General features: G+C 49.5%; 1 protein-coding gene across 1 annotated transcript in view; it reads right to left on the minus strand.

The window, feature by feature from the left end:
* Positions 1-12,749, minus strand: part of hcn2b (hyperpolarization activated cyclic nucleotide-gated potassium channel 2b) — a 33,595-nt gene that overhangs the window by 5,860 nt on the left and 14,986 nt on the right. Inside the window, exons 4-6 of the mRNA XM_084472755.1 lie at positions 12,370-12,588; positions 2,018-2,164; positions 1,376-1,616 (exon numbers count right to left, since the gene is read on the minus strand). Of these exons, the coding sequence (XP_084328881.1) occupies positions 1,376-1,616; positions 2,018-2,164; positions 12,370-12,588 (607 nt within the window). The remainder of the gene's footprint in view (positions 1-1,375; positions 1,617-2,017; positions 2,165-12,369; positions 12,589-12,749) is intronic.

Consider the following 12,749-nt stretch of genomic DNA (forward strand, 5'->3'; position numbering starts at 1 on the left):
CAAAGTTAGATTCTTTACACTTCCCCTACAGTGAACTCATCTGAATGGCCATTCCATTTCAAGCCGCCCACCATGGCGTGCTTTGTCCCCGTCGTGTGCCTGTGAGCTCTGTGATAATGACCTCCTCCATCCAGCCGGGCTCCAGTCTGCGGCTACCGTTAGCCTCCTGCTCCCGGCCAATCAGCTGCTCATCTCCCTCGTGGTCGGGAGACAGGCTGGGGTCTCCCCCCGACCCATTACACATGCCCCCCCGGCCCCATCGCCCAGCCCCGCCACACACTTAGCTCTTATTAATTGGATCTGTATCCGTGTGTGTGTGTGTGTGTGTGTGTGTGTGTGTGTGTGTGTGTGTGTGTGTGTGTGTGTGTGTGTGTGTGTGTGTGTGTGTGTGTGTGTGTGTGTGTGTGTGTGTGTGTGTGTGTGTGTAAAGGACTGCCCTATGATGCCCATGGGCTTCGATGACATAATCGGTGGCTTATTTGGTCTGCTGTATTTAAGGAAGCAGACGTACAAGCGGATGGGAGGAAAGTCCCCATAACAACCCATCAACAAGACTTGAGTGTGTGTGTGCGTGTGTGTGGGTGCGTGTGTGTGTGTGTGTGTGTGTGTCTGTATGCGTGTTTGTGGGTACATGGGTGTGTGGGTGTGTGTGTGTGTGTGTGTGGGTACGTGTGTGTGTGTGCGTGTGCATGTGTCTGTATGCGTGTTTGTGAGTATGTGTGTGTCAATGGCAGCGATTACGTTAGAAGGACAGCAAAGCAGTGACGAGGCAACGCCTGAAATCTAAACTAAAGCATCCAAATGTTGTTTTTGTGTAGAATTGGATGCTTTCAGTGAGATGAGGCTACCATACCAAAGTAATACCGTTATATAATCTGATCTAATCTGATATAGTAATACAATATCACAAGATCTCTTTCCCTTGTGTCCACCTATCGTGTTTCATTCCCAAAAAATGCGTGCCGACCGCAGTCGTTCACCAGCTTCCGCAAAAGGGTCCACCTAGACTCTGCATAACCTCCCCCCTTACCCCACTCCCCTCACCCCCCCCTTACTGTATGTCGTACGTCCTGGAACTTAAAAACAGTACTTAGCATTGTGTAGCGTCTAATCCTAGCTATCTCTGTTGTATACGGGGAACCGGGTTAACTTAGCGATTGTTAGTGCTTGGCACCTGTTTCTGTGAAAATCCTCACTGTACCTGCAGCGATATATATATCGTTGTTTCTCTTCTGACAAAACGTGCTCATTGTAAGTCGCTTCGGATAAAAGCGTCCGCTAAACGCCCTAAATGCAAACGTCATGTCAACGTAACCAGACAACGGGATGGGTTGGAGTTGAGGAGCGGCAGCGAGGCGTCGACGGCGTAGCGTACCTCCGAAGTAGGAGCCGTCCATCAGCTTCATGCCCACGCTGCCCTTGGTGAGCACGGTGAGCACGCCGTGCTGGATGAAGTACATCTTCTTGCCGATGGTGCCCTCCCGCACCACGTAGTCCGTGGGCTGGAACACCTCGAAGCGCAGCTTGGTCAGCATGGCCGTCACGAAGTTGGGGTCGGCGTTGGCGAACAGCGGCATGGACGCCACCAGCTTGCGGCAGTTGAAGTTGACGATTTCCTGAGCAGACGGCGGCGGAGAACGTTTCGTTGTGATGCCATCGCTGTGCTGAACTGATTGCATGGCTATGCTATGCTGTTACTATGCTAAACAGATGCTAGGCTACGCTATGCTGATTTCAAAAGGAACTTATACTGCTTTATCTTAGCTCTGAACAGCTAGGGTGTGCCTAGCCTAGCAAACGTTCCCCTGTTTAATAAATTCATCAAAACATAGCTCCAACTAAGTAACATGGTCATTTTTCTCCAAACACTCGGGCAGACAGATGACAACATTAGAAACAAAAAAACAGCACTGTGTCGTGTGCACAGTGGCAGCGAGGAGGAGCCGGGGATCGGACCAGCAACCTTCCGCAGCCCCATGCCGCAGCACCCCCCCCCCCCCCCCCCCCCCCCCCTTACCTCACGCAGCGGCTCGTTGAGTTCCTCCAGGATGCTCTCCTCGTCAAACATCTTGCCCTGGTAGCGGTGCTCGTAGTAGTCGTGGATCTTCTGCCGGAAGTCCGCCGGCAGTTTGTGGAAGGACATGTACTGCTCCACTTGTTTGTACTGAGGGGTCAAAGGTCAGAGGTGAGAGGAGAGGAGGTGAGGGGGGGAAAGAAGAAGAGGAGGAGAAGGGGGAGAGGAAGGAGAATCATCATCGTCACCATCGTCATCACCGCACCGTTGTTATTGTTATTGTGTCGTCTTCGTCACATCATCTTCATCAATATCATTGTCATAATTTATAGCATCCAAATGCATCAAAAAATATACAAAATACAGACAATGGTCTCTGTTTCATCAGGGCTTTATGTGAGGTTAGATAACATTGCATCAGTTCTAAGGGTGTGCTGTTAAATGACGGCTTTTACGTTTGTACAACAGGTTAAAGTGAAAGTTGAAGTGGCCTGACGCGTTAGACAACTAAACAACTAAAAAATTAAAAAAACGAAAATCCTCAAAGGCAACGAATCCTAAATGATTTAGTCCCCCTGAAACCCCGGGATCTCTGTCTGCCCTCAGAACCAGACGAGACAACCCGGAGCGACAGAACCCTGAAGCTCCGGGGATCTATTTATAAGGTGTACTTAAGAGGTCGACAGGAGGGGAGGTGAACTGGCTGAGGGAACGTGACAGCCCTGTCAGAAAGCCGATGGGTTGGTTATTCCTCCCGCTTGTCAAGAGATGAGAGACGCCGCCGCCGCCGCCACCGCCGCTGGAGTGCTGCGCCTCGGTCCAGAGCGAGGTGGGGGGGCTGCTACCTCGTAGGGAACACGCGTTGTGTCTGCCGGTCCCCGCTCTGCTACCAGTGTATCGTGGGTTGGAGTGGCTCTGTGCTCTTGTGTTCTAACGATCATAATCAACAAGGCTTTCCATATATTTCGATAAATGATGGGAGGCCACACCCTGCATCGCAACCTCTGGACAATCAGAGTATCTGCTGGTAAATCTGTTTTTTTTATGACTTAAAGAGTAGCATTCAACCAAAACATATTTCCGTGATTCACACCATCGTCCGTTTGTTCATAGCGCATCACCTGCTCATGGATGCCCCCTCTCTCTCTCTCTCCAGTCTCTATGTGTGATCAACATCTCATGGATTCTCCTCAGAGCACAGTGGGACTGGATAGAAGGGTCACTAATGAAGTCAGAGACACATTGCTGCTAAATGAATTCCCGTCACACACCGAAAAAAAATTGTGTCTTTGATTTGAATGTCTTTTTTTTTTACTCTTATGAACAGTGTATTGTGTATTGTCATTCTCAATAGAGATACTTCTGGGTCCGCACACAGACACACACACACACACACACACACACAAACACACAGCTACTCATTTGGATTTTTAATAAGGAAAAGACAACAAAAATGTATTAAAGATAGGAGCCTATAGAGATGCAATGAGTCATATCAAAACAATCAAACTCTCCATAATTGCAATTAAAAGTTATTGTGGTAATATCTATGCCACATTGATGGTTCAATGGTTTCAAAAACGGAAAAAAGCCTGTCTGTCTGTCTGTTTGTTAGTCTACCCATTTGTCTTCTATATATTTCACATTGATTGCTAAGTAGTATTAACTTGTAAGATATGGTATTTACATATAAAATACACTTCCAGACTTGGCGGGTCAAATGGATCATCCTGGCATAAATGTGACATCAGTTAAAGTCTTTATTCCTGTAAACTAATCCAAGGCCAGAGACTGTAAAGAATGATGTGGAAACAAAGCACAATTAGGTCTCTCTCTGACAGATAATCCATTTTCCACCCTGCCTGTTGGTGCACACAGAGGTGGCCCAGGGAGACCATGAAGCCTGTGTGTGTGTGTGTGTGTGTGTGTGTGTGTGTGTGTGTGTGTGTGTGTGTGTGTGTGTGTGTGTGTGTGTGTGTGTGTGTGTGTGTGTGTGTGTGTGTGTGTGTGTGGGGGGGGGGGGTGGGTGCGCGCGTGTGTGGCTGTGAGAGTGCGCGTGCATGCGTGCGCGAGTGTGCATGTGTGCGAGTGTGTGTGTGTGTGTGTGTGTGTGTGCGCGCGTGGCTGTGAGAGTGTGTGCATGTGTGTGTGCGCGTGCATGCGTGCGCGAGTGTGCATGTGTGCGAGTGTGCGTGTGTGTGTGCAGGAGTTCACCTCCGTTATTCTTTAATCCTTTAGAGTGTTGATATCTGCTTATGCCTGTCAATGGTGCCACCCAGCAAAGATGATTTATCAAGACAGACAGCAGCCAATGAGAGGGAGGCAGCGGTGGTGGGGGAGAGCTGGAGGACTGGGGGTGACAACAACGACCTTGTTCCCTAAAAGTCTTTGACGACGTCTAGGTTGACTGTCTGGGAAAGGAGATTTAGTGACAAGGTAAGTTGACATATAGGTTTCAGGAAATGAGGTCTGACCCCCGGTTTGACACGGAGACCTAAAATAATAATAAAAAAATAAGATGACTGTTGACTATTATCATGTTATCTTCTGTGTGTGGCTATCTGACTCTCATCATCAACTCCGTGATCATGGTTAACTTGGGCTGGAATTGAAAACTAGTATCCACTGAATGGAACGGGGTTCAAAGTGTGGAGATCAGTACTGGCATCATTGTAAACTCTGTTGAATGACAGCAAAGGGAATAAAAAAAGCATAAAAGCATTAAAAAAAAAGATGTTATGTCAAATTATTACAAATATGCAAACCAGCCTTTGTTTGTGTGCTCTCCAGGAAAGGTTTGTTGAGCAGTTGGCCTATGAAGAAATGGTGAACCTGGAGTTCTCTCTGAAGGACAGACAGACAGCCTGTAGGTCCTCTCAGACTGTGGGAGTGGCCCACAGACACGTTTTCTTACTTTCCTTTTTCCCCAGACCTCCAGTCCATGATTGAAGCTATTCCTGACCCCCCTCCCAGGCGACCTCTGATCTGGTGCAAGGTAGTGCAAGGCAGCATACGATGATTGGTTGAGGTTATATTTATAGCGTTGCCCGTCTCCTGGCCAAGACACGCTAAGAATGGATGGCACTTATCTAACCTTATCTAACGCGGTGGGTCTTGGTGACCATTGTGGAAGACCAAAACGGGAAGAAAACTAGATACACCCCCCTGGTTCATGAATAAGACAAGGGATTCCCCCGCCTCGCTGTGAACGGGGGCTGACCCGAGCCCGCCCACTTAACGCCCGACAATCACTGCTGATTGGCTGTTTGTCAGCAAAGACGATAATGATGCAGAGCGATTACCAATGTCCACCGCAATCAGTCAAGCAGTGTGTGTGTGTGTGTGTGTGTGTGTGTGTGTGTGTGGTGTCGGCTGATTGTTGGGTGTGTGTGCGTGTGTGCAAGATTGGGACTAATAGTCCCAATTAAAATGAACCGATATCGAACATTCACTCTTTCCCTCCACTCCCCCTTCATTCTCTATCTCTCTCTCTCTCTCTCTCTCTCTCTGCAGAAGCAAGTGCATTCTTTCCATTAGGACTGTGCTGCTTCCCGTGTTTGTGAGACAGAAGGTCTGTGGCAGATGCTCTGGGAGGCTTAGAGTCACTGCGCTCAGCTGCAGCCTCTGATATGAAGATGCAGCTAATGTAGCAAACATCCCACCAGGACTATGAAGAAAATTACCTACAAACACATTTAATTTTGGAGATCCGATCTTTTCGTCTGTAGCCAGGAGTGGATTTAGGAAGGCCCAAGCAGGACGAAGCAGCCCAAAGTGAATTTTCGGACCTTTTTTTCAATAAAGAGCATTAAAGCTCTCGGTGTGTTTGGTGTGTACCAACCGCAAAAACGACTTCCACGTACCCATTCTGCAAGACCGGCGTCCTGTCCGACGCATCGATTCCAAACGACGACTAGTGCTACGCCGCCGTTGCACACCTTTCTGTCAGGCGAGCTCACGTCTACGCTCTCTTCCGCAGAATTGATTGATGAGGAAGTAGGTTCGCCCAATGACATCATCAACGGACGTTTGAGTGAAAGCCAGGGGGGACGCCCACGGCGGCCCGATCACCCCGGCCGGCGGCCGCCGTCCTTCACGGCTCCAGAGTAATACGTTCACCATGGAGACGGACGTGGTGTGTCGTGTGGGGGGGGGGGGCGCTGTTAGCGGTAATCACATCACCACCACAGCCCCCGGGGGGGGGACCCCGGGCCTCTGCCTCCCTGAGCTGATTGGCTGCTCTGCTCTATCGCTCCGGAGGGGGGAGAGAGAGAGAGAGAGAGAAAGAGAGAGGGAGGGGGGGGGGGGGGGAGAGGAAGGGAGCCGGAGTAAGGCGGAGGGGGGGGGGGGGTGGGGGGAGGAGAGGAAAGGAGAAGGAGTGAGAGGGGGTGAGTATGGAGGAGGAGAGGAAAGGAGGAGGAGGATGTGTAACGGGACTGACACGCTGTGTCCATGTGTGTGGCGTGTCCTTCGAAGTGGGAGTGGATGTGTGTGCGCACACACACACACACACACACACACACACACACACACACACACACACACACACACACACACACACACACACACACACACACACACACACACACACACACACACACACACACACACACACAGGCGTATGCCAGGGATGGAAGTTCACTTTTTCTTTAACAAGGGCTATATTCACCCCCTAGTAAAAAGGTTCAGCTGGATTTTGGATAATTTCGTCAGCAATTTTATGAATGTTGGGAAATACATAATCTGATGTATGACAGACTGATCTTTAGCCTGGCTCCGCCCGCCCACCTACTTCCGCCCAAATTTCATTTTCCCTTCAGTAGTCAGTCTGGGGCTGGGGCTTGTTAGTGGGATTTTGCCCGAACAAATTTCTGTGTGACCAATCAGCGAACAGAGGAAGTGGCTGAGAACGATGACGTCGAAGTAGCGACGTATTGTCAATGACAAGACCCAGCCTCGACAGTTGACTGCAAACATTATCTCTGTCCTTACTATCGAATATTAATGTAGAATTTGTAATTGTTCCTTGAACTCTAAAATTAGATGAACAAAACCTGCAGCTATCGTTGACAGACATCTTCACGCTTCATCTTGTTTTGTTTGTGTACACAGCCTGCGCATGCGCGCAACGTAGTTTCCGGCCGGTCCCGGCGCATGACAAACGTCACGACCAAACGCTATTGCGATTGGTTATGGCAGATCCAGAGTGGCACTGGGCAGATCCAATAGTTTTAAACTTCAACAGACACCCGCCTCCAAGTGAGTGAACGTTTGCCAATTACAGCAGTTCCAGACCTTCTGTACAAATGAAATGAAGTACGATGGTCTGGTAGCACCAGGCTAACTGATCTTATGACTCCAGCGAAAAATAACCTGGATCCGCTTTGCAAATGCAGAGTCACATACAGGCGTTAACTCGTTAGTTTATAGTTGATTTAAGAGTCATCCCGGCATCAAGGACAATTATACTTTAGTCACAGAATGCCCGAGCCCCCATTCATTTCTGACCTTGGCACACACACACACACACACACACACACGCACACATCAGGTCCACTGTGTCTGTGCGTCATTCAGGGATGGACTGGGACAAAAATTTGGCCCGGGACTTTGGGATGGAGAGGCCTTTTATGAGACCGCGGGAATAGCGCGCGTAGAATTTTGCCACTGTGTAAAATAATAAAAAACTAGTCCTTATCTGTGGATATGAGCATTGCAACTACCATGTCAATGTTGGGATGTGCATGAATTTTGTGAAGATCACTGGGAAATATTTTATAAGCAATCTTGTCCATGTACAAAATATTAGAAATTGCATGTGCCTAGAAAGGTAAATCAAGGCTGAAAATGATCTAAATAGTGCAAAATTATTTTAGTGGAACGAAAAAAGTGGGAAGAATTGTCATATCTAACAACATACAAAGATGTCACATTGTCTGCCCCTCACTGCTGGTTACTGCTTCACATAAATCACAAATCAAGCTTTTTTTTAACCAATGTTTGCAATGACAATATAGAAAAATGGTCAGTCTCTCTGGCCAGGTGTATATTGAGGCTCATTTCAGAGTGATAGGTCAAGCCGTTTAGGAGAAAAATGAGGACACACACACAGACAGACAGACTTTCCTTGATTGATATAGTTGGATTTATATAGTTAGAGAAAACAAACAGCTTGTCATCAAAATAATCTGGATGCGGTGGTATCTAATAAATCGCTGTCTAATCAATACTTCATTCACTGCCTCTTCCGTGGTCATTACAATATTATGAATAGACTGCGTCGGGTTCTCCGACGTCTCTGGTACTTTTCCATAATTAGTTTAAGTCTTATTATATTGCCAAACATGCCCGCTAGCGCACCTGTCATAGCTATGCTGCTGTGTCCTGTTCCTGCCCTACCTTATCATCTGTCTCGCTGACAGGGGCGTCAACCTTGGCTTTTCCACGGAAAATGTCGGTTCATTTAGCACATTTGGCTGCGTCTTGCTCTAACATTTTTTTTTCTTTTCAACCTCAACTTCTGAGCGCCACCCAATTCTTTTTCAACTCCACCACCTTTTTTTCCTTTTTGACATTTTTTCGTATTTCTGTGTAACTGAGATTAACTGGAAGTAAGTGACCGCCGTGTGTCAGGCTGAGCCAATCAGAAATGACAGACCGCGGAGCAGTCCAAGTTTGGAGGGGCCGTTCGGCCGCTCGCTTCACCCCCATACACTGTGGTGGGGGTGATCCCCCCTCTAAATTGACAGTAATACATCGGCCCCGTTTTACCGTCAGGCCAGAGCTCCGTTTCGCGCTGTAAGCAAATATCCAGCAGGCCAGCCCAAATCACGGCTTACTTAACTTGTTCTCTTTTTTTACATCTTCAATTGAAAAAAATATAATAATATAATATAATATAATAATAAAAAAATAATAATAATAATAATTTACGGCCGGCCGGGTCGGTCTGAAATCGTCCGGCCGTTGGGGAAATCTCCCGAACTTTCCCGATGGCCAGTCCGCCCCTGGCCGTCAATATGTGTTTGAAATGGCGCTCATTAAATCCAATTTGTGGAGTATCACAACAACCATGTGGTTTACACAAGAGACGGGGGGGCCTTCCGGCCAGACACTGGCACGGGCCCACAGGCTCACATCCCTGGACATCAAGATAAGGTAGCTAGGACCTTCGCTCCCCTGGGACCACGCGGTCAATATTGGCGCTGGGTATGGTGTATGTTGACAAAGCGGTGTGTGCTTAAGCAGATATCATAAAGAAAGGCACACACAGAGGGCAGTTTTCCGACGTGACTTCGCTCCGTGATGCAACGTTGTTTCCACCTGGAAGCAACCTCTCCGCTATGAGCCTGACCTGTTGTAGGAGGGTTTAGGCGCACACTGGCCTCAGTCGAGTTGCATTCAGATTTGATGTGCCTCACCTTAACTCAACAATAGTCTATTAGTATTTTTTTTGTTGTGTGTGTGTGTGTGTGCTTGCGTGTGCGTGTGTGTGTGTGTGTGTGTTTGAAAAGAAACCTGTTTAATCCATAGTCAGCGGTCCCCCCTCTCCCCCCGCAGGTTCTACCGATGCTTGATGAGTCTGCGTGGCGGTAATGCACGCCTGGCGACAGAGCCATTATGATCCATCGACGTCTCCGCGGCACAGCGGGCCCGCTGTCGACACCATGTTGTGTCAATACAAACGGCACGGCATGTTCTGGCACCCGCCATTTAAAGAGCGCGTTCCCGCCGCCATCGGCGCCGCGGCGGTACGTAGCAGCAGCAGCGCTAGATGAGCGCTATGTTGTCATCGTGTGTGTGTGTGTCTGTGAACACACTGGTGTGTCTGTGCATGCATGTGGGCTTGCTTTTGTGTTTGTGTGTGTGTGTGTGTGTGTCTGTATTTGTGTGTGTGTGTGTGCGCGTGTGATTGAAAAACACACACACACACACACAGAAACGCATGTGGACACACGTGTACACACACACACACACACACACACGCGTGAGTGGCAGGTAGCATACCAAGTGATCTCAGCTCCAGCAGTCCTTGGTGTAATGACGTTATAGAGGAACTTCTGGGGGGGCGGGGTGGTGTGATTGGTTTGTGTCCAGTCCACCAATCACACGCTTAAAGCATCTCGCCTCCGGCGACATGATTCGTCAAAACAGACATGAAGCGAAAGAGGTGAAACCCGGTTCAGCTACGATTTGAGCCCGCTGCCATCAAGACTTTAGCTCATTCAGCCATGGTCCGACGTGTGAGACTGTAGCTGTGGTCATGTGGGGAGCAGTTGCAGAACCACAACTGCGTCACAGCCCACTTGATTGGCTAACGATGTCCAAACCGCGATGGGCCCGAGGCCAGTCAGAGAGCTGGCCTCGAGCGTGAGTCTTCCTAGTGGATCCACCCCCCCCTCTCTCCCCTGCCCCCCTCACCCCCCCCTCCCCCGGCCCCCCCCCACGCACACGTTGAAGGCAAACGTGTGCATCAAGACCTAGGCATTGACGCTATAGGACAGTGGTGTGTCGGGCCGTTCACTGACGTGAAACACACTGGTCTGCTGAGTGGCATGTTTGTTGATGCCGGGCCGATGGGGGAGTTGCAGCCTCGGTACAGAGTGTGTGTGTTGAGCGGATTTACACGAGCAGGGTCGCTCCGGGGGGGCGGGCGGGATGGGGAGCGACGGACGGAGAGAGAGCAGATCCACTCTCATCATCGACTCCTTGATCGTTGTTTACTTTGGCCCGGAAGTGAAAACTAGTATCAGCTGAATGGGGTTGAAAATGTAGTGTCTACTGGAGATAAGTATTGGCGTCGTTGGAAATTGTGTTGAATGACAGCAAAAGCTAATTATGTCACTATAATAATATTATTGCTAATATCCAAACCAGCCTGAGGCACAACGAAGGGAAACAGAGGAGAGAGCGCGCCAAGGGAAAGGAAAAAAGGGTTTCCCGCTTTGTTCTCCACAGTAAGAAGATGCTTTGATTACACTGCAAAGCAAAACAATTATAGAATTGTGTTTGTGTGCGCATACGCTTGCAGTTGTGTGAGTACGGCGTTTGCCTGTTTGTGCGTGCATAAGTCAGTGTGTGTGTCTGTGAGCACGCTTGTGTGTCTATGCATGCGCCCTGTGTGCAGATGTGTCTGCACACGTGTGTGGACGCGTGTGCACGCATGTGTGCATGTGCGGGCTTGCTTTTGTGTTAGTGTGTGTGTCTGTCTGTAAAAAAAAACACACACACAGAAACTCACACACACACACACAGACACAGACGTGAGTGGCAGGTAGCATACGACCTCCCCACATGGCGCAGATTCGGAGGAAGCTAACTAGACCACAGAGCACTGATGACACCGTGGCCTCATGTCAGAGAGCTCAGGGCTCCTCCCTCCTCTCCGCAGACTCACAGGAAGAGATGCCGTCTGCCAGTGTGCGGACAGAAGCCAATCATGAATATCGACCTCCTCAAGCAGATGGTGTTGCTAGCGAGGTGTGTGAGAATCAGACGCTAGTGCGCCATGAGTCGCATGGGGACCAGGTTGTGGTGACAATGTCGCCGTTGTCATTGTTGCTGTCAATGGCTGAGGGCCGTCTGCAGACGGGATTGATTGGACCGCTCGTCGAACAGATAAAATAGTGAGGGAAGAACCTTCAATTGGGAGGCGATATATATTGCAAACCATTTCCATCCTTCTGAACTAAAAAAAAAACATGCACACAAGACATGACTACTCTCACTAACAATGAATCAAAGGACAGTGTAATTCAATCAAACCTTTTGAAAACACTTTTGAAACGTTTTGCAAGCAAACGTCCAACCCTGGAAATAATGGCCGGTCTCCATAAGAAGGAAACCCATGACGAGCCTTGGATGACGTTCCCTCCCCGTCCGATCCACGACACCATCTCCGTGGTTGGCGGCCTGCGCCTCAGACCTATTTATATCAACGTGTGTTTTTTTTTGTTTTTTTTGTTGTTCCTTCACGGCACGACCAAAAATATATTGGGTCGAAAACAAACACAAACGCACCCACGAGTTCCCATGGCACCATCGCCGTGACAACAGCAGAACCCCAGCTGTCAGGGGGGGGGGTGAGGGGTGTGTGTCTGTGTGTGTGAGTGTGTGTGTGAGTGTGAGTGTGTGTGTGTGTGTGTGTGCGAGTGTGTGTGTGTGTGTGTGTGTGTGTGTGTGTGTGTGAGTGTGTGTGTGTGTGTGTGTGTGTGTGAGTGCGTGTGTGAGTGAGTGTGTGTGTGTGTGTGTGTGTGTGTGAGTGTGTGTATGTGTATGTGTATGTGTATGTGTATGTGTATGTGTGTGTGAGTGTGTGTGTGTGTGTGTGTGTGTGTGTGCGAGTGTGGTCTTACCTTCTCCTGGTACTGCCGGCGGGAGGAGTCCAGGGACTGGATGAGGGCGGTGGCGTGGCCGATGAACATGGCGTAGCAGGTGGCGCCCACGATCATGCTGAGCATGGTGAGCCAGATGTCCGACATGCTCTCGGGGGCCTGCCGGCCGTAGCCAATGCACAGCATGTGGCTCATGGCCTTGAAGAGGGCGAAGGAGTACAGCTCGCTCCACGAGTCGTTCTGTGGGGGGGGGGGGGGAGACAGGAGGAGAGGGTTAGAGAGAGAGAGTGGAAGTGATGGTACGACAAGGGGGAGGAGACGACGGGGATGGGAGAGGGATGGGAAGAGGGATGGGGGAGGGATGGGTGAGGGATGGGAAGAGAGATGGGAGAGGGATGGAT

This window comes from Micromesistius poutassou (genome assembly GCF_964030765.1).
Source record: "Micromesistius poutassou genome assembly, chromosome: 9".
Lineage (NCBI taxonomy): Eukaryota > Metazoa > Chordata > Actinopteri > Gadiformes > Gadidae > Micromesistius > Micromesistius poutassou.